The 18334-nt window shown below is 43.5% G+C and overlaps 1 protein-coding gene across 5 annotated transcripts in view; it reads right to left on the bottom strand.

The window, feature by feature from the left end:
* PWWP2A (PWWP domain containing 2A) overlaps positions 1 to 18334 on the bottom strand; it is a 53069-nt gene that overhangs the window by 13071 nt on the left and 21664 nt on the right. For 3 of the 5 annotated variants that reach the window (XR_012589557.1, XR_012589558.1, XM_074604588.1), the window contains exon 3: positions 878 to 978. Coding sequence is in view for 2 of the 5 variants with exons in the window: in XM_074604588.1 (XP_074460689.1) it covers positions 878 to 978 (101 nt within the window). In the remaining 3 variants the exon portion in view is untranslated. Of the gene's footprint in view, positions 1 to 877; positions 979 to 8149; positions 10216 to 18334 lie in introns of those variants that run through there. The other 2 variants (XM_074604589.1, XM_074604587.1) reach the window with 2 other exon arrangements.

The following is an 18334-nucleotide window of genomic DNA, read 5'->3' as shown; positions in this document are numbered from 1 at the left end:
ACATCAACTTTACGGCAGCTACCTATTTTGTCTTCCCATGTGCAATGTTATTGCTTTTTAATTGCTGCCTTTATATTCACTGTTGAGCCTCCTGGCCGTATAGCCAAAGATTACCTCCTTTTGCAGTTTTTAACAAAAAAATTATATTCCTTTTGTCCAGCATCTTAGAAATCTACATTTTGGTTTTCATCTTCTTATTTCTAGTCAAGTTTACCCAATTTTTCCTTCTAGTTTTAGTTTTTTTAAAGCCGAGGTAGAAATGGAAAAAATCTACATTTACATGTGGGTAGATGTGGCCAGATCCGTGGGTAACTCAGGACTCTGTCTGTAACCACCAACTTCCAGGACACTGATTTTTTTTTTTCTAGACGTTATAACAGGGCTCAAAGTCACATACTCAGGATCTCATATTAGAAAGCCCTTCTGGAAATAATTTTAGGAAGCGCAGAGGGCGCAGTGTGGCTCCAGCAGTTTATCTTTTCATTACAAGGGAGCTTGAAAAGCAGCTCGTCTGTTTTCTGGTGGGCCCGTGCGTCCTGTTGCTGAGCTTCATCATCACGCTCACTGACACGTCCCCGGTAGCCATTTTAGTCTACAGCACTTAAAATTGCTGCTGCTTCTTCCTCTACTTACTCTGCCCTCCCTGAATAGGTAACACCCACTAATTGCCAGTCCAGTCATTCAAGTCATTCTACTACATTACCGTACGCTAAAGCTTCTATCATTACTGTTTCTCAGTTGTGAGACTGTGCAAACCTTCTTACTGTACAGGAATATTAGGAGAAAGAACGAGGAACTAGAAACCTCTCTGTGCTCTCTGATAATTCCGTATGGGTGGGTTACAACACTAAATTTCAGATTATATCGCTTTTGTTACCTTTTCCTCTTCACGCGTGATGGGAACAGGATACCCAAGAGCCATCTTCACCCTCCACTTCTGTGCCACCACTGAAGCCAGCCCCACCTCCTGAATCAAACCTGGACACAGAGAAAGTTCAGAGTGGGTGCCTGGGTTAGCACAAAACCTCAATTACTAAAAATCCATCAGATGAGCTGCCCCAGCAGGGCTTGCAGACAGGGCTCGGCCCACTCAGGATGACCTCCCTCCCCCACGATGGGCTCCCCGTGCCATAAACCCAAGACGTGCAGTGAAGTACAGCCATGTCTGTCTTCATTTATTCAACAGATTGGAACAATTGCTGAGGTTTTATAAATAACTTGCCAGGGTGCCTGTAGCGTCCCATACTCAGTAATTCAATCTGTTCTCCCCTGCTGGGTCTCTGTAACCCACCCAGCCGTGTAGCTGCAGCTTGCATTTCTGCCCTTGCAGCACGGCGCTCGGCGGTGGCCGACCCGTGGGGCTTCCGAAATGGATGTCTCACAAAGCTCTAAGGTGTATACAACCGGTACCTGAGAAAGCAAACACTCAGCCCCTGAAAAAGCCTCCTCTCACTGTAGCAAAGCACAGCTCTCCACCCAGCTACAGAGAAAGGCTCCACGAACCTCAAAATCTTGTTTTATTTGACATCGCTTTGCTTCAGCACGAGGTGGGATGCCCTGAGAAGGTCTGTCCCCCAAACACTCATCCTGCCACATACCTGGCGAGCAAACCCGACAGAGCATCGTGACCAAGTGGGCAGAGGAACGAACCCAGGGCTGTTTCGTTACCGTGCAGTGGACGCCCTTTTCGTTTTCGCTCTTTCTGCCCTCGGCAGCGTGCGAGGCCCTGTCCCCTCCTTCCAGCCCCACCTCGCTCCTCCCGCCCTTTGGCACCTCGATGACGAGACGTGCCGGATCTGTCCCTTTCCCCCACGTACATGGCACAGCCGTGCTGCTGCCCACCTCTGTGGGCTCTCACCTCCCCTCCACCCCCAGCGTGAACCACAAACCCGGGTGGGCTCCCTCAGCCATGGCTGCCAGCCCGCGGGGGCCATGCTGGCTGCGCACCCTGCCGCTCCCCTGCCAGCATCAGGTCCTGGCTCACCTCTCACTTCTCCTCCCCTTCTCCCAGGTCTCCTCTGGGACCAGTGCCTCCACCAGCACATTAACCTGTCCCCATGGAGCAACGAACCACCACTTCAGCCCACTCGTGACCGTGGGCCCTCAGCACCAGGCAGCTCGGCTGCACGGCCTCCAGCATGGCTGCCTGCCCGTAACTGGCATTACTGGAGTGCCCGGCACTGCGGCAGGTGCTATAAAATGCAGGACATCCCATCCCATTGCAAATCAAGAGTAACCAACAAAGCAAAGTCCAACAATTTTCCTTAGGAAAGGAATAAAACCAGGTGCAGAAGATGAGCTGAGCTTGCAGGGCACCCTCTGGGGGCATAAAACCCACCCGGGCTCTGCCAAGCCCCCAGGAATGTGGTGCTTCTGGGAAAAGCCACTTGGGCAAAAAGTAGGTTTTTCCAGCTAATTCTGGATTCTGACCGTGAGTCTCAAGACCTGGCCCTCAGAGGAGCTGAATACCTGTAGTTCCTTCAACCTCACCAAAGATTTGGGGCATTTAGCATCTCTTAAAAGCAAAAAAAAGCAGCTCTCCGTTCACATCATAAGATCTGGCTGCCAAACCAGCAGCACTAAGCGAGGCAGCAGGAGGTAATACTCGGAAAAGCGACTGTGGGACTGACACACGCCGTGACTTACTGTAGCACTGTGCTGCCGATCCCCTCCCACCCGGCTATTAAGCAGGGATCTGAACTCTCTCCCAGCTCATCGTGTTGGAATATTTAGGATTTGATAAAGCACCAAGTTTTAAAGCCGAATCCTTCCTTCCCCGATTAGCACATTTCAGCACAAGTCTTCCATGAGATCCACCTACCTCTGATTAGCACAGACAGCCGGCGAGAAAGGAGAAGCTGCTGGTCACCAGTTCCTAGGCTTTAATTAGCTGTGTTATTCCCAAGGGATCACTGCAACAGCCAAGCTCTGTTGCCGGCTGCTGCAGCCAAGAGCCAATTATATCAAAGTGCCACCTCTCTCTAACAGTAGGTAAAGATGCGTAGGGGCACACTTGATGTGCAGCATTAATATGTTGCTCATTCACAAGCTTTCCCTCTTTGGAAGAATCCCAGCATTTTCTTGTTCACCAGCTTACTTTTTTTTTTTAAACCTGTGCAGCCTCCCGTTCACAAGGCTGTAATTGCCAGGGAGTATCTTTTATCGGCAGAGGCTCCGGTCAGCCCGTTTTCTGCTGAGGCACAGTAAATTGTCGGGCTCACGGCTGCTGTGGCATTAAGCCAGAGCCGTTACAGCCTTCCCTGACAAAGCAAAGTCCTTAATAGATTAAAGGTCCTAAAACAACTGAAAACTAAACTAAACCACATTTTTGTGATTCTGCGTGTTCTGTGGTAGTCTCCCCAGTTGGCAACCTCACCATCTGCAGCTACGACTCCAGCCTGGAGTCCCCGGACCTGCCCATTTCTCATCCGCCAGTTCCTGAGAAGATGATTCACAAAGCCGGTATTCCTTAAGCAGGCGCAACAGGAATGGGTTTGCCCTTCCCAGCCCCACCGAGACCGGGACTCTGGTCCTGGCTCCCGGTGCTGCCTGCGCCACATCTGGGGGCACAAGTGTGGGACCCCGCAGCTGCCGACCAGCAACATGACCCTCCAGCAGCCGCAGAAAATGAGACTTCAACCGCTCAGGCTTTAGTCATGCCCGTTCATCTGGGATAAACACATTGTCAGGCAGGTTATTTCTGTTCCGTTTCTAACTCTGGCATGTGACATGCAGCCCAGCCCTGGTGCTGGCAGTGCGGGAGATGCTCCTGAGCAACACCCTCCTGCAGACAGACGCATGGGTGAAGCGGGACGTCGGGAAGAGGGGGGGAAATGGTGTTATCTAGTCGAGGAGGTAGCTTTGTGCCTGTCTGCTGGAACAGCTTCCTAAATGTATTCCTGGAGCGGTGCTGGCGAGTGCCAAGCAATAAAACAGGTCCCTGGAGAGGCAGCGGGACTGCGGGCTCTGCTTGCCTAATTGCATTTGAGCACAGCTTCTGAGAAGTGCATCTCTCTGTATCCCAGGGAAGGCTGACACATTTCCCTTCGCTCGTTTGGCTCTGGCCTCCATCGTGGGGCACTTCTCTACCTGAGGAAGGAAGAATCGCAGCATTTGGAAACTTTGGGGAGGGAGAAGGCTGGAAGCTGGTGGATTTACTGCCTACGGCTACAGCCCCTGACCTGCCCTTGAAGCGACAGTTCTCTCTGTGCCCCAATGTACTTGTGTGTCCCTGCTCCAAGCTCAAACACAGCTGAGGCCGTGCCACTTGCAGCCAGCAGCAAGTTTACTAAGCCAAGATGCGACCAATGGCTTCTGATATGATTTTGCAGTATTAAAGAAAAGGTGTATGATGTACGGCTACCCTGGCCCCTGCTCTCACGGCTCATTCGCGATGTTGGCTTTCTAAAGGCAAACAGAGCAAACTGAGCAAATCATGAGAGGATTACGCATATCTATCTGCACGATATTAGTATTTCTGGGACCTGCTATGTAGCATAGTCCGATATCCACCCTTTTACACTCTGGAGGCCCCAGCCCCTTCTCTGACGGCTCAGATGCTGCAACGTTTGAGTGCGCCCTCCAGCAGGCACAGCCTTCCTTTAATATTTAATGACCAAGACAACCACATTTGGAAATTCCAGTCTCTAAGCTCTTAACATGAGGAGCTTTTCCCTGCAAATCCGGATTTCAAAATTAGAACTACCCCTCCTGGGCTTTGAATATTCACCCCAAATTCAGAACACCCCAAAATCTTCCGCAAGGGTGTCCAACCTGTCCAGCGCAGAGCGCCCACGGCTTGTGCTCCAAACCCAGCAAGGGAGTAAAAACAAAGACCACAGAAACACTCAAGGGAAAAGCAGGAGCAGAACCACAAACAGGCTACAGAATGTGAATAAGAACCAGGCGCCAGCACCGTGTGTACCAGCGCACAACGTGATCCTTTTCCTTCAGCCACCCAGCACACGCTGAAGCTCACCCCGCGCTGCCTTCGGAGAGCCACGACTCCACTCACCTCCCTGCACAAAGAGGGAGAATGACAAATCTGCCGATGATGACTACAGCAAGGACAAGTGAGCAAGAGAAAAAAAAAAGGCGACAGCGAGTGGCAGCTGATACCACCAAGGCCATACGCACGTACATGGCCTTGTTTCCGCCCCAGCAGTTGCTTAGAGCCCTGCTGGTGCTGCTGCGTCGCGCTGCTGACACTCTCGGCGCGCTCCTTAGCATTTGGCAGCCTGAGCATTGCTTTGCCTGTGATTGAGCAGAAGGATGAGCTGCTTTTCAAGCCGGCTCAGGTTCTCTGCTGGGACCTCCTCGCAAGTCACAGCCATACCTCACCCATCAGAGAACGGTTCCAGCCCGGTGGCATTCCCAGCTTCCCAGAAAGTGCAAAAGCCTGAGAGGGACCTCACTGTGCAAAACTGCAGCAGCCCCTCACACTCTGTGCAGCCGTGGAGGACGCTGCCAGTCGGGGAGATCGGCCCGGGGAGCAGGAAGGCAACGCGAGCGTGTCCCTCCCGTGACTTGCTCAGCTCACAGAATGAGCATGTGACAGTGTCTGAATTTACCACATCATCTCTCTGTTACTGATCTACCCGATTTCCTTAAGAAATCTGCCCATTGGTGTCACCCTAAAAGCGAGCCGATTCCTCTGTACTGCTGCCTCAGATTTTAGCTGGCAAGCTACCGCACAAAACCCGTCTGCGCCAGGAGCAGCTGCTCCCTGCACTTTTGCCCTCATTAAGTATCACCCTTTTGATGCTCCAGGGCAGCAGTAAACACTATTACTGAGCGGCATTGTGTAGCGCTGGCTTCATCGCTGAAGGTTGGGTTACTTTTATACTTTCGTCACCGAACTACTGGAGTGAAGATTAATCAATGGAGTAATTGCAGAACTCTGAAATCTGTCTGGCTAACCTCTCTTGTGGGCTTCACAGTCACGCAGCAAATCCAGCAGACTCCCACAGCGAGACGCTACCAACACAATGTCACAAAGGAAAAGCCATTAGTGAGCAATTACATTTCAGCAGGATTTCCCCTCTCCACCGCAGCCTAATGAGGATAACCAATTCAAGAGGAACCGCTGCAAGGATGAATGAATAATGAGAGAAAGAGGATGGGAGTTCCTGCAATCCAGGCAGAATAAGAAACAAGCCCGTGAAGGAAGAGAAAATCACATATGCTGGAGCTCTGCTCCAAGCAACAGACAGATGTGGATGCTCGCTCACAGTTACAGGAGGCACCAACTGGTTTCAAAAGCATCACAGAGGCCCAGGGCCAAGACAACAGTCGCTGCAGCCAGAGGACATGCGCACCATTGCTCCAGATGCTAATTCAATTTTTGGGAAATACTTCTGACTATCAACAACAGGTCACTGCAACAAAACACCATTCTTACAAAAGGGTTAGTACCTCTGTATCACCCACTACTTCCTGACGTAATGGCGCGCACCATAAAAAAATTAATGTTTCCTTGAAATAAGAACATCCTAGAAGTCAAGTTTACCTGAGCAGCTTATTTTTTGTTTAACCTAGGAGCTCAACTAAAATTAGGATATCTTTTCTTTACAGTAATAAAAACGCGAGTGGAAAAAAAATATATAAATGCTACCTTCTGTTTAACGGGAGAATGCAACTCTACAGATTCTGCCATTTGAAGAAATCTTTGCCATCGTGGCCGTCCTCTGAGGGCAGTGCAGGAGACGGCGAGCTCCGGTACAGGAGTTAGCTGTTACAGCACAACTTGCTCCCCCTCCTACAGGGCACCATGGCAAGATAACGCAGCTGAGTGCGAGGCATTTCTTCTCCAACTGGAGAAATACCCCATTACACTTACCTGCAATGGACAGACTTGTCTGAAACTGTTAGCATTGCAAGTAAAAACCAGCCAGAGAAAAGATGGGCAGGCAGCGCGCAGGTATTCAAAGGCCCAGCACTTTTTCTGTGTTTCAGCTGCTTTGTGCCTCGCTGCACGGCCCTGGTCTGCTGGCCGGGAGACCGGCTCTGCCCCACAGGGCTGGGGGGGCCCTGATCTCGCCCCAACCTTGCCCCTCGCTCGGTATCACCCACCACGCTGGGATCGCAGCTGCAAGGGGCAGCAATCGCCTCCCATCACATCCACCTGCCTCCTTTCACCAGGACTTAGTGCCTCAGTTGCAGCCATGGAACAGAGCCATCAGGGCATCTTTGTACCTGTCTCTACAACATACACGTAAATCTTTTCTTGTTAATTACACAAGAAAAAGAAAAGTTTTTTCTTATTGCTTGTGGGAAGCATCCGGCTGGTTGAGCATGACTTGGTATCTTTTAGCCACTGTGGTAAAAGGTAAGGTTAGATACAGACTTGTCCAGGTGATAGAATTACAGCAGTGGACTAATAACCTCAGTTTAATCTTTTGTTTAATTCAGAAAAAAAAAAAACTTAACATAAATCAAAGGCTTTTGGGTCAAGGACTGATAAAACAAGGAAGTTATGACATCAAAACATTATTCAACATTATTTCCCTTTAAAAGAGCACTGAAAAAAATCAAGGCTTTATTTGAATAAATGTTACACAACATTCTTTATCATTTACTTCCCAGCAAACCTTAAAGGGTGAATCATATTTTCCTCATTCAAGTCTACAAAATGAAAGAGGCATAGTGACCATTCAATATACAGACAAGAAGGTAGCACGGAGCAAAGCTTAAATATTAAGCAACTAAAGCAAAAAAGTGAAAAGCAATACATTACTGTAATTCTCTATCATTAGAATATCCCTGACAATTTCATTTCAAAATGAAAATCTGGTTTCCAACAAAATGGCTGCAATACTTTCTGTGAAAACAAACACAAATACAGTTAGCTACCTTGTCTATTTTTATGCTATTTGCTTATATACCCATATTCTCCAATGCAGAGACCTGCATCTCTCTTAAGCGTATTTTTTTATATTTCAGCTGCTGTGCAGACGTGCTCGGGAAGGTGAGGAAATAAGAGCACTGGCTGAGAGTCGGATGTCACACAGGCAGGCACTACTGGCTTCTACTTACAACATCAATCAGTTTTCAATCCCATGTGCAATAACCCTGCTATTACAGTCCCGGGCCTTTTTCCTGAGCAGAAACTGTTTTGTGCCATGTTGTTTGGTGGTTATTTTCTGTTTGGGGTTTTTTTTTTTTGGGGGGGTGGAGTGGGGGTGTGTTAAAAATGTAATTTACTAGGCCAAGACCTTCATTCTTTGTCAATACAATCGGGGTTTGGTCTCCGGAGGTGAAAGGCTAGCACAGACACCACATCAAATCGCTTCCCCTATCCTCAAATCGGATGTCTTAATTCTTCTAATTTGTAGTCAAATCTCAGGCCACAAACAGGACCAAACTGCCAATCCTCTTCAACTGGCGAAAAGGAAAAGCACTGTAGAAGAAATATTAATTTCAAATTAAAAAAAAAAATAATGTAGTTTATTCTCAGAAATGGTACAATTTGAATTTACTGTATAGCACACTATACAGCTGTTTTTTAATAAGTAGGCAGTAAATATTCAATTTCTGTCTTCGTAAATAAAGAATTTATCTCTGAAAAATAGAAACTGAACTAACACGAAGCACGAACGGCCTCTGTATGTGTGTACTGCTGATGTGCCTACCCTGGATGCGGATGCCCGTCCCAGCCTCTCACTTCCCCCCTCTCCGATTGTTTCACAAGTTTTGTTTCACCTGTTGCCAATATCAAAGCCAAACAATAGAGTTGTCCTAACCTCAAATTCTACGTGATTAATTCAGGCTCCATACACGAAGGCTGTGAAACTGCCTTGTGCTGGTACAGACGCCTCTCAGAAAGGCGTCTCTGTTTTTAAATGATCCAGACAAAAGACACTCTAGTTTCTCCAATCGAAACAGGATATTAGGAAGGAGGAAAAGAGTTTACCACAAGTCTTTTCACTTCTATAAGAAACAAAAATTTGACTTTTAGTAGAATATGTGCACCTTTTCATTTCTTCAAAACAAATATTTCTTTTCCCAGGTTATATAATAAATCCCCTGCTAAGAACTTTGTAAGAAATGATACTGCTGAGAAAGTGTGCACACAATGTCAATAATCAGTGACACATAAATTAATATTTAATAACTCAGATTTCAGCAGCGCGTCCAGCCTTCACAAGCTCCACTGAAGTAAGTCTTACCGAACACCTTTGAGGGAGGGGAATAAAATGGATAAAACCCACTGGGTTTCTTTTTTTGATTCACAGCTATTCAAAGAAGTCAATGCAACTCAGATCAACAACCATCAGAAACACTAAGAAAACCTTTGCTCTACTAGTTACCTATCTGAAAAATATTTATGTCAAAAGGAAAAATTAACCCATGATTTGAAATAGAAATGCCATTCCATTTAATCACTCTCCATTCATGATTCCCATCTTTTTATAGTATTATAAGCAAAATGCTGCTCTCTGCGTTGTAGCCCTTCTTAACGTTATTCCACAATCCTCGATTCCCTAAGTGTTACAATAGCATAAGTAAAATGCAACCATATTCACACAGAAGGAGCTTTCCCATAATACGGAGATACACGGAGTTTGTGGTCACTGTCCTTTCCATCACCTCTATGGGAAACATTGGTCTCATATAGCAGGACTGTCCATATTTTACAATACAATTGGTTTTGGACATGCTTTTGATCACAGATCACAGCTCTGCTAACACCTGCACTAAATACTAACTAAGCCTCATAGAATGGAAAATTGCAATGCTAAAGTTAAGAATTAAAATAAAAGTTCAAAAGTTACAGTCAGCTTCCCAGGCAATTGGCTCCGTCACTGGCACCTATCAAAACATACAAACGTGACTGTCACATTACAAAAAAACCCAGTTATTTGCAGTGATTCTTCATACTAATAATTCAAGTGGTTCCTTGCATGTAAGTGTCATATAGTCTTTAATAATTTCATGCGTCATTTATTGCAAAAAAGTTTTATAAAATATTTCCTAACATCTTTTTAAATTTTAAAGAAAATGTACAATAGGTACAGGTGTCCTAACAGGGTGCGAGGGGGAGCTTTAACATATTTACCCCCTTTCCCCTTCAAAAAATGTTTACTACTTGGTGAAGATTTCAGAGGAAAAATAGGACAATTCAGTCTCAGATTTCTTTCAGTCCTGATGAGCTGGTGCTCTTCGTGGCAGTGTAGTGAGGTTCCATAAAAACAGCAGTTGACTAGTGTCTCTGAGCTGAAAAGGGGAGAGAAAGGGAAAATGGTTAAATGCCTTCCAGTATATATTGCAAAAGTAGGTAAGCAAAATCTGAGGTGGCCAGAAAAGTTACCAGTTCACCTGCTTTGTGCATTGTGTGGAGAAGACCAAAAAAAAAAATATATTTACATTATTGCAAGACATACACAAGTGAACAAACTCCTCAGTTGAGACTGGAGTTTTAAGAGAAGGTACCGTACCAATCCATGTTATATCTCACCCCATTTCAGCATCCAGAGAGAATTTAAATTTTTAAGACATTTAAAGATAGCTAACAAAGGAGGGAGATTAATATACAGAGTCTGTACAACGATGTGTTGTTCACAGTACAAAGCTAAGTCTGACACTGTAATGCCATTCCAAATGGAAGACCGAAGCGCGCATGGGAGCACTGAAGTATAAAGCTGCTAATCGTGTTTCTTTTCCATTATTGCTTACGTTTTCCCATTTGCTCCACAGAACTGGAATAAAACAATGATAAAGCAGATAGAAGCAGTCCAAGTAACAACAATGGCATGAGGCCACCGCCCGCCAGTAACTCGGGGCAGTGCAGAACCAGCACAGTCTGCACTGACCTGCCTCTGGAGTAGCCTGGAGAATTCGGGAGTAACCCAAGTCGGAGGAGACCTCTGAAGAACATCTGCTCCAACCCCTTTGCTCCGAAAACACACAGAAGAACACAAAAGGTTCCAACAGGACCAGGCCCGTCTTGTTGATTCCTTTTACCATTCTGTTGAGCTTTTGACCGCTAGGATTATTTGAGAGGTACGTATACATCTTCCAGTACTGACAACAGCATTGGGAATAACACAACTGAATTTTAAAGACAGACTCATAGCGTGGCAGGAAAATCCTAAGGTCCTTTCTAAACAGACAATTTAGAATTTTCCGAATAATATCCAAAATAATATGAAAAAATATGAAGTAGGAAAGAAGAATTTGTGAAAACGGTCCCACCACAAGAGGAGGCAAGGAAGACAAAGGGGATAACTATGGAATTGCTCAGTTGCTCACTGTGCCACAAAAGGAAAACATAACACACAGAAAAATAATTCATTTTATATCCTATACAATGCAGTAGAATTAAAATATTGGGAAAGCTGAAACAGAAGGAATGAGTACTAATTGTGAAATTTAACAGATCCAGGCAGACGCACTGAGCTGCTACGTGCTGACAGCAGACAAGCAGGCATTCATTCCAATACCCAATGGGTCGGCATTTGGGTATGATACTCAGAATTGATATATAATTAAACCTATTTTAGCTGTGGTCCACTCCAAGATGCATGAGACAAACCTGCAGAGCCTCTACAAAGAGGAGGATACTACACGAAAAGTTCCACTGTATTCAGTAGTACTTACTGTTGGTGCAGGTAACTAAACACCACAGTATTCCAGGCTGCAAAACAACCAATATTGGGTATTAAAGCATACAACCCATATGAAAGTCTCAAAATAAGATTTATATTAAATTAGCATCATGTATCCATGAAGTCTTGCAAAGAGAAGCTTTTATAGTATGTCAGAGAACCAAACTCTACTCAGAAACACCAAAAATCCTATAAAAAGTTGGATGACAGTTCAGCCACTATGTCCACACTTCCAAATCCAAGCCTCAGTGACGCTATTACTAGCCAGCAAACTTCTGTGATCTACAGAGGAACAAACAAGAAGAATTTGGTTCAGCTATCTGAGCATGCACGCAACTACTATTATGTCTAAGGAAATGACCAGTTGACTACAACACGGGGCTCCCTCGTCCTGATGGCAGGCAGTTTTACTTCTCACACCCCACCTACACACTTAGCAATCGATGTAGTTGCACTGATTTTCAGAATCAATTCTCGACCAAGTCTGTTCATTACGCACCAGGCACTCCTGTTCCTGCCCAAGTCAGGTCCTACAGCGCTCTCATACTCTTCCTTTCTTACCATTGAGACTCCAGAGCAGCCTCAGCGAGCACCAGGAGCTTCGCTCCTCCCACTGACAGTTACACACCATCCCTAGTGACTCCAGAAACATCCCTAGTCTTATCCTCTAGTATAGTCCTGTCTTCTGGTTTACCAGCAGCAAATCTCAATTTATAAAAAATGAAACCAATGCCTATCGAAAATCTAATCCCAGACCTAATGCAATGATACAGTACTGGATCAAACTTTTTAATGTTAATAAAGTAAAAGTCATGACTTCTTCAAGCTCCTTTTACAGGAACTGTACGCTCTCCTCACTGCCCTATTTCCTCTCCGTGACAAAAAAAGATACAAGAGATGTGCATACGCCCACGATGGATCTAAGCAGTAAATACATATTCGGGCTAGAATTCCAGGTAATGTACACTATCTGCTTGACTTTAAACATGTGCTTTAAATTTCCTTACAAACTTAGGCACACACTGAAAGTTAAGCATGCTTGTTAAGTGTTACTGCCTCAGATCAGGGCTTTGGAAAGGAAAAAAACCAAACCAAAACAATGAACAAAGATCTTCATTTTCCTAGAAGAATGGCTCCCTGACACCGGTCCATATGTCATCTGTAGTTTCTCATCGAGATTACCTGCCTGTATTTTTAAGTCTTTCCCTTGTTTTAGGTACTAAACTTCTTTTAAAAGGACTAAAATGTTACCAAATTCTTTCCTGATTTGACTTTTACACATCAGTAAAGGCAGGAAACCGTGCCTACAATGACAGGCAGCAGACGAACTGCCCGCAAAGTAGATCCTACTAGGATGTGATCCACACAGCAAAAATGTTTGATGATTGCTGGTTTAAGAGACAAAAATCTTTATTTTTAAATTTCCTTTTCTTTTTCTTAACCTGTCAAGTTATTTAATCTGATCGTGTAATGCAAATTTCAAGAAGCAAGCCCAAAGAGAAACTTAGTGTGGATCTTTCCAATAAAATATTTATCAATCCTGACATCAGGTTAGGTCAGGGAGAATAGCTGTTTCTGAAGCGTTCAAATAGAAGAGGGAAATAAAATAACAGGTAGCTCATTACCTCTGTCCTAACCTGCTTTGCATATGATTAGTTGATGGCATACTGCACCCTTCACTTAAGGCAGGGCTTAACCCAGACAGACCTGCCAATTTCACTGATAACTTCAGTGCCCCCAGCCTGAATCCACAGTGGTCTGTCAGACACTGTAAGGGAGCAGCACGACTCCTCAGTCTGATGTAAAATGCTGCCATTTGTTGAGACCTATGGTAGAAAAAATCCAGTTAACATGAGCAAAGCATTGATGATGGTTTAAAAAGAAAACAATTAGCCTCCTCGCCTGCCTGAATTCTTACCAGGTGTACTACTTTTGCTTTCCAGACAACAGCATACTGGGAAAAAACGCTGAACACTCACAGAAAAATCAGATACCAACTTTTTTGACCTTAAACTGGACTTCACCAGTAGAGTTAAAGGGAAATTACACATTGTTTAGCAAGCTAGCAGACGGCAAAACAAAGTATCTACATATACAAACATCTCTGCAGACACTCTACTGCCCACTGAAGAACTTGGTGCTGGAAGCCAGCGATACTATGAAATTTTGCTGGACAAAGTAACTACGTAGAATAAGCAGAAACTGAAGCGATGGATTCTAATTCATGCTGACCATGACCTTCCTGTATTTTAGAGTAAAAAAAAACAAACAAACTTAGGGTACTATCTAATGACTATGGATAGCATTTTACATCCATTGTGCAATGCAACCTGTGATAAACCAGATATTTTCATATACTGAAAAATGCACACAAATGTGACAGTGAGGCAGACAACTTGCCATTGCAGCAATACAACTGGTAGCAAAATCCAGTTAATCATTATTTTCTTCCACATCTTAAATTTGTCTTGCTTTCTAAAATGTGAAAACCACCAGCTATTCCTCCCCTTTTTAGGACATGACTCAGATGAGAGATCAGTTTTCCCCTCCAGGTAAAAACCATAAAGATGAGATTGTGCCTTCTTTTGGCTTTGTATCTTCGCACAAAGCTATGCGTGGTACACTACATTTGTTATGGTCAAACTAGCAAGAATTTCTTTAGTATAGTAATTAAATTTGCTTAAAAGAGAAGCGGGTGAGTCACAGTTGTGGAGTATTTTGCTGCTCATTCTTTATTACAAATATTACAAAAACTGTTCCCATTTGGTTGCTCACAGTCTTTAAACTGAAGCCCAAAGCCTTTTTGCCAGTGGCATTATAATCTTTGCTGAAGTGATTATAGGATGGGAGAAAACTGAGACAACAGAAGGTGAAAGAGCAAATGGACCACTTGCTTTGAAGGATGTTATGACTTGGAGGCAAAAATCCGGGATAAAAATTAGATTTAAAAAAGATAGGTTTATTAATTTAAAGAGAGTGTTTCTAATTATTGCAGAATCTCATTATTCTGATACATACTAACCATACACTTGTTACCTGCATGTTTGGCAAATTAATGAATATGAAATATTTTATACGGGAACCTTTGTATTGCCACAGCGAAGCTGACTTCGGAGTGCTGCATACAGATTTACACAGTCCTAGCCCAGAGAGGAATAACCTTGGGCTGGATTGCTATAAGGTTTGAAAGCTTATTAGGGGTTGTCTGATCTGCCCAGTTTAAATATAGTTGGTTTTACATTGTTTTATTTGGATCAATAGTAGTGTTTTAATAGCAGTGTTTTGTATAGAAAAGGTTTAAGGCAGTATACAAGATTAGGCTCCTCAGATACAGTGACTGAAAACTAAAGCCACACACGTGCAGTCACGTATCTTATTCTCCTTGTATTGTGGAGGAACGTCTCTCACGCTGCGGAGCAGGGACTGGCGACCCGGAGAACAAAAGGCACAAAGAGTAGGGTTGCCACAAAGGATGGAGCATCCCAGCGCCCTCACAACCAACCCTTCTACACTTGCAAGCTGCCTGCGTCGGCTCAATATTCATGTCATTAAATTCCCTGACCCTTGGTTTTATCAATCATTCAGTGAGTTCATTCAGTTTGTAGATGAGCGATAGCAATGCCTAATCCTGAGGGCAGGGCTCTCCAGCGATGCACAGTATGCTTACAGCAGGCCGGACTCTGTTTTCAAGCAGCTTCATTCAACTGCTGGAGACTATGGAGTCACCATAAAAACTACCACCAGTACTAAACGTAAACATGTGTGTTAGGACAAGCACCGACGCAGCTTATGGCCTTTCACCACCGATGTTGTCCCATCTGTCCTGCTCAACTGCGTTTTACACAGTCGTTTTCCTGGGACTCATTGCTGTAACCTGGATTCTGGTTTTTTAATGTGAAAATTTTCACAATCCTGTGTATTCACTAATGTCCAAAGAGAAGGACTGCCTTTGAAAGTATTTTGTTTTCTCTTCAAAGGAAAAGCAGAAAGACAATAGGCAGCCATCAAAGAGGAAGAAAAGCCCAGAAGGACAAGGAAAGTAAAAATAGTAATATTTCCCATCACATACTGTGAAGGAGAAGATACATAATTCTTAAAGTAGAGCCCAAATTTAAAAATAATTACAGTGACACATATGCAACTTCTTTAGGAGACAAATACTTTGTCTCTATACAAAACTATGTAACAGAAGAAACAGCACATGTAGTTTTACTGCTACAGATTCAAATTTTAACTAGTTAGGAAAAGTTAAAATAGGCTTCTTTTCCAGATAACAAATTACTGAAAAGCAAGCAGAACTGTTCCATTACTCTACAGCCCAAAACAGTCTTCAAAAACAGGGCCTCAAGAGCAGTAACACACATTCTTCAGTTTACATGCCTGATTCTCTGAAATATATAACATAGAATTCAGAATTCCTAAAACTCAGCCAAAACCGGCTTTTTTTATATAAACGCATCAGAAGAGATTAAGTCCCCAAATCCCTCAACACTTGAACAATCTCAAGGAGAAGGGTTTTTTTTTCCCCCTAAAATCAAGTATTGCTAATGTGATGTTCCAACCAAAAAATATTCACTGCTCAAAACCTTCAGCTATGATTTTTAGTGGCAACTTGTATAGAGAAAGAAAACCTTGTTTGGCTTTTTTCCCTAGCAGAAATAGAGGAAAACAGGTTTGCTTTTTCTTTTTTTTTTTTTGGGGGGGTGGGGGGGAAGGTAGAGGAAGAGCTATTTTTAGTACTAAGCATTCTCTCTCTTGTTTTTCTTGAAGGCTTCATTGGGAATTGGGAGCTTTCACAAACACATTTCCAGTGTCTTTCATGATGTCCAAGTTAAACGGGCACCATGAAACCAGTAAAAGTAACTTGATAATAATTTCCTTTCCCTATTGCTCAGGCTTCAACCACTTGTTATTAGAACCTCTAGCAAACACATCTCTTGCTATTTTTACCAAAACGAAAAAAGTTTGTGTGTCAGTCAAAATCTCTGCCTACTAAACAAATGCTACAGATGGACAAAAGAACACAACTTTGTCATCGATCACCTTCCAGTTGAGGTTCCACACGTATCACCAACAGGACAGCAAAAATAACTAGACCATTCCTAGTACTAGCAAAGGTAAAGAAATGTTCCTTACTACATTCATCTGCATTCCTGTATATAACTGATTTCAGGGCCGACTTCAGTGGTGATGTCTTAGAAAAGCTGACGTGATGCGCCCCTTACTAAAACCAGTATCAAGATGACTTCAGTTTTAGATGACTAAAGAGCCAGATTTCATGAAACAGTCCACAACTCTTTATGAAATGCCATTCACACAGATACCTGTGTCAACTGAAGCATTTAATCAAGTCATACAGAGCAGATTGAGGTTCTAACCCTAACTAAACTTTGAAAAAATCCAGTTTTTAGGGATTTAGTTGCTTTTCACCAGAGATACTAATTACCAAAACTTGCACCACATGCTTTAAAATTCTGAACCACTGCAGAAGAACAATTAAACACTAGTGTTCCCGAAAGCTAAACAAAAATCCTAAATGATACTAAATAAAAAATGAAGGAAAATGAACGTTTAAGTAAATGTTTGCTTGGAACTGTATCTGCTTATTTCACTGCCAACACAAGTAGCCTCTTCCCCTTTATGCATCTGTTAAAAACAGGCAAGGACAATTCTGTCACCAGAATTATGATGCGTTTCCGTTACAGAATCTTTTAGTGATGGTAACAAGATAGTGAGAACACAGCTTGCCTTCCAAATCACAGATTTGTAGCACATGGCTGGCACGTATAGGAATATTTCTTATTCATATCGCATATTTGACATCAAAACCATTAGTAAACAAACATGCAAACCGATCTAGATTTAAAAAAAGAAAAAAATAAAACTAATTTAAAATTGACATGTTATATAAATGTCATCCAAACATGATTTTGCACAGAAGAGGTCCCTCAGCAGCAGATGCAGTGCAGTTCGACTAGACGTGGATGCTAAGACTCTATTGTCAGAAGGCCATACTTCTATTACCAAGCATGATTCCTGCACGACTGAAAATGGGACGCATGAGGCACAATCCTTCATTATATGCATATTTCTACAAAGATTCTGTTTTTCCAAAATCAGAATTAATAAACAAAATTACAGAAAACAGAGCTATGACAGGGTCAGGGTAGGTCATCTATTCTACCCCATACCCAAGCGCAGGATTAATTTAACCCATTCCTGACAAAGGTTAGCCTAATCTATAGGTTTTAAAAACCTGTAATTACGAAAATTATATAACTCTCCAAACAACACCCAAGGTTTCACTACAACAACTGGAATAAATATTGTAGTGCCTAATCTTAACTCCCTGTCTTATCATTTTAAATATTATTTCTTGTCCTAGTTGCAATTAAAGAGAAGTGTATTTCCCCTTTGCCTCCGCACCTATCCTGCAGGTTTTTGTAGACTTTGAATATCCTCAGTTCCAATAGCCTGCCCTTCCTTCTCTGGACTGAAGAATAAAATCATTGGCATACAAACTGCATTACACTTGTTCAAAATATGCATGGTCCTGATTTTGAAATTAACTTCTCAAACACGAGACCAAACAAATCCCACAGATCCGTTTGTTTTCACACACTGAATGACCAAAGCCTGAATTTGAACTCATAACAGGGGATCCTGATTTGTTCCCTGTGCCAACTTGTACCTGCAGCTTGTGTTAACATTATCGCCTCGGACCATGG

Source organism: Larus michahellis, chromosome 11 (assembly GCF_964199755.1).
Source record: "Larus michahellis chromosome 11, bLarMic1.1, whole genome shotgun sequence".
NCBI classification, from domain to species: domain Eukaryota; kingdom Metazoa; phylum Chordata; class Aves; order Charadriiformes; family Laridae; genus Larus; species Larus michahellis.
Note: the sequence above shows the minus strand (reverse complement) of the source record. Positions and strands in the feature narration are given on the sequence as shown.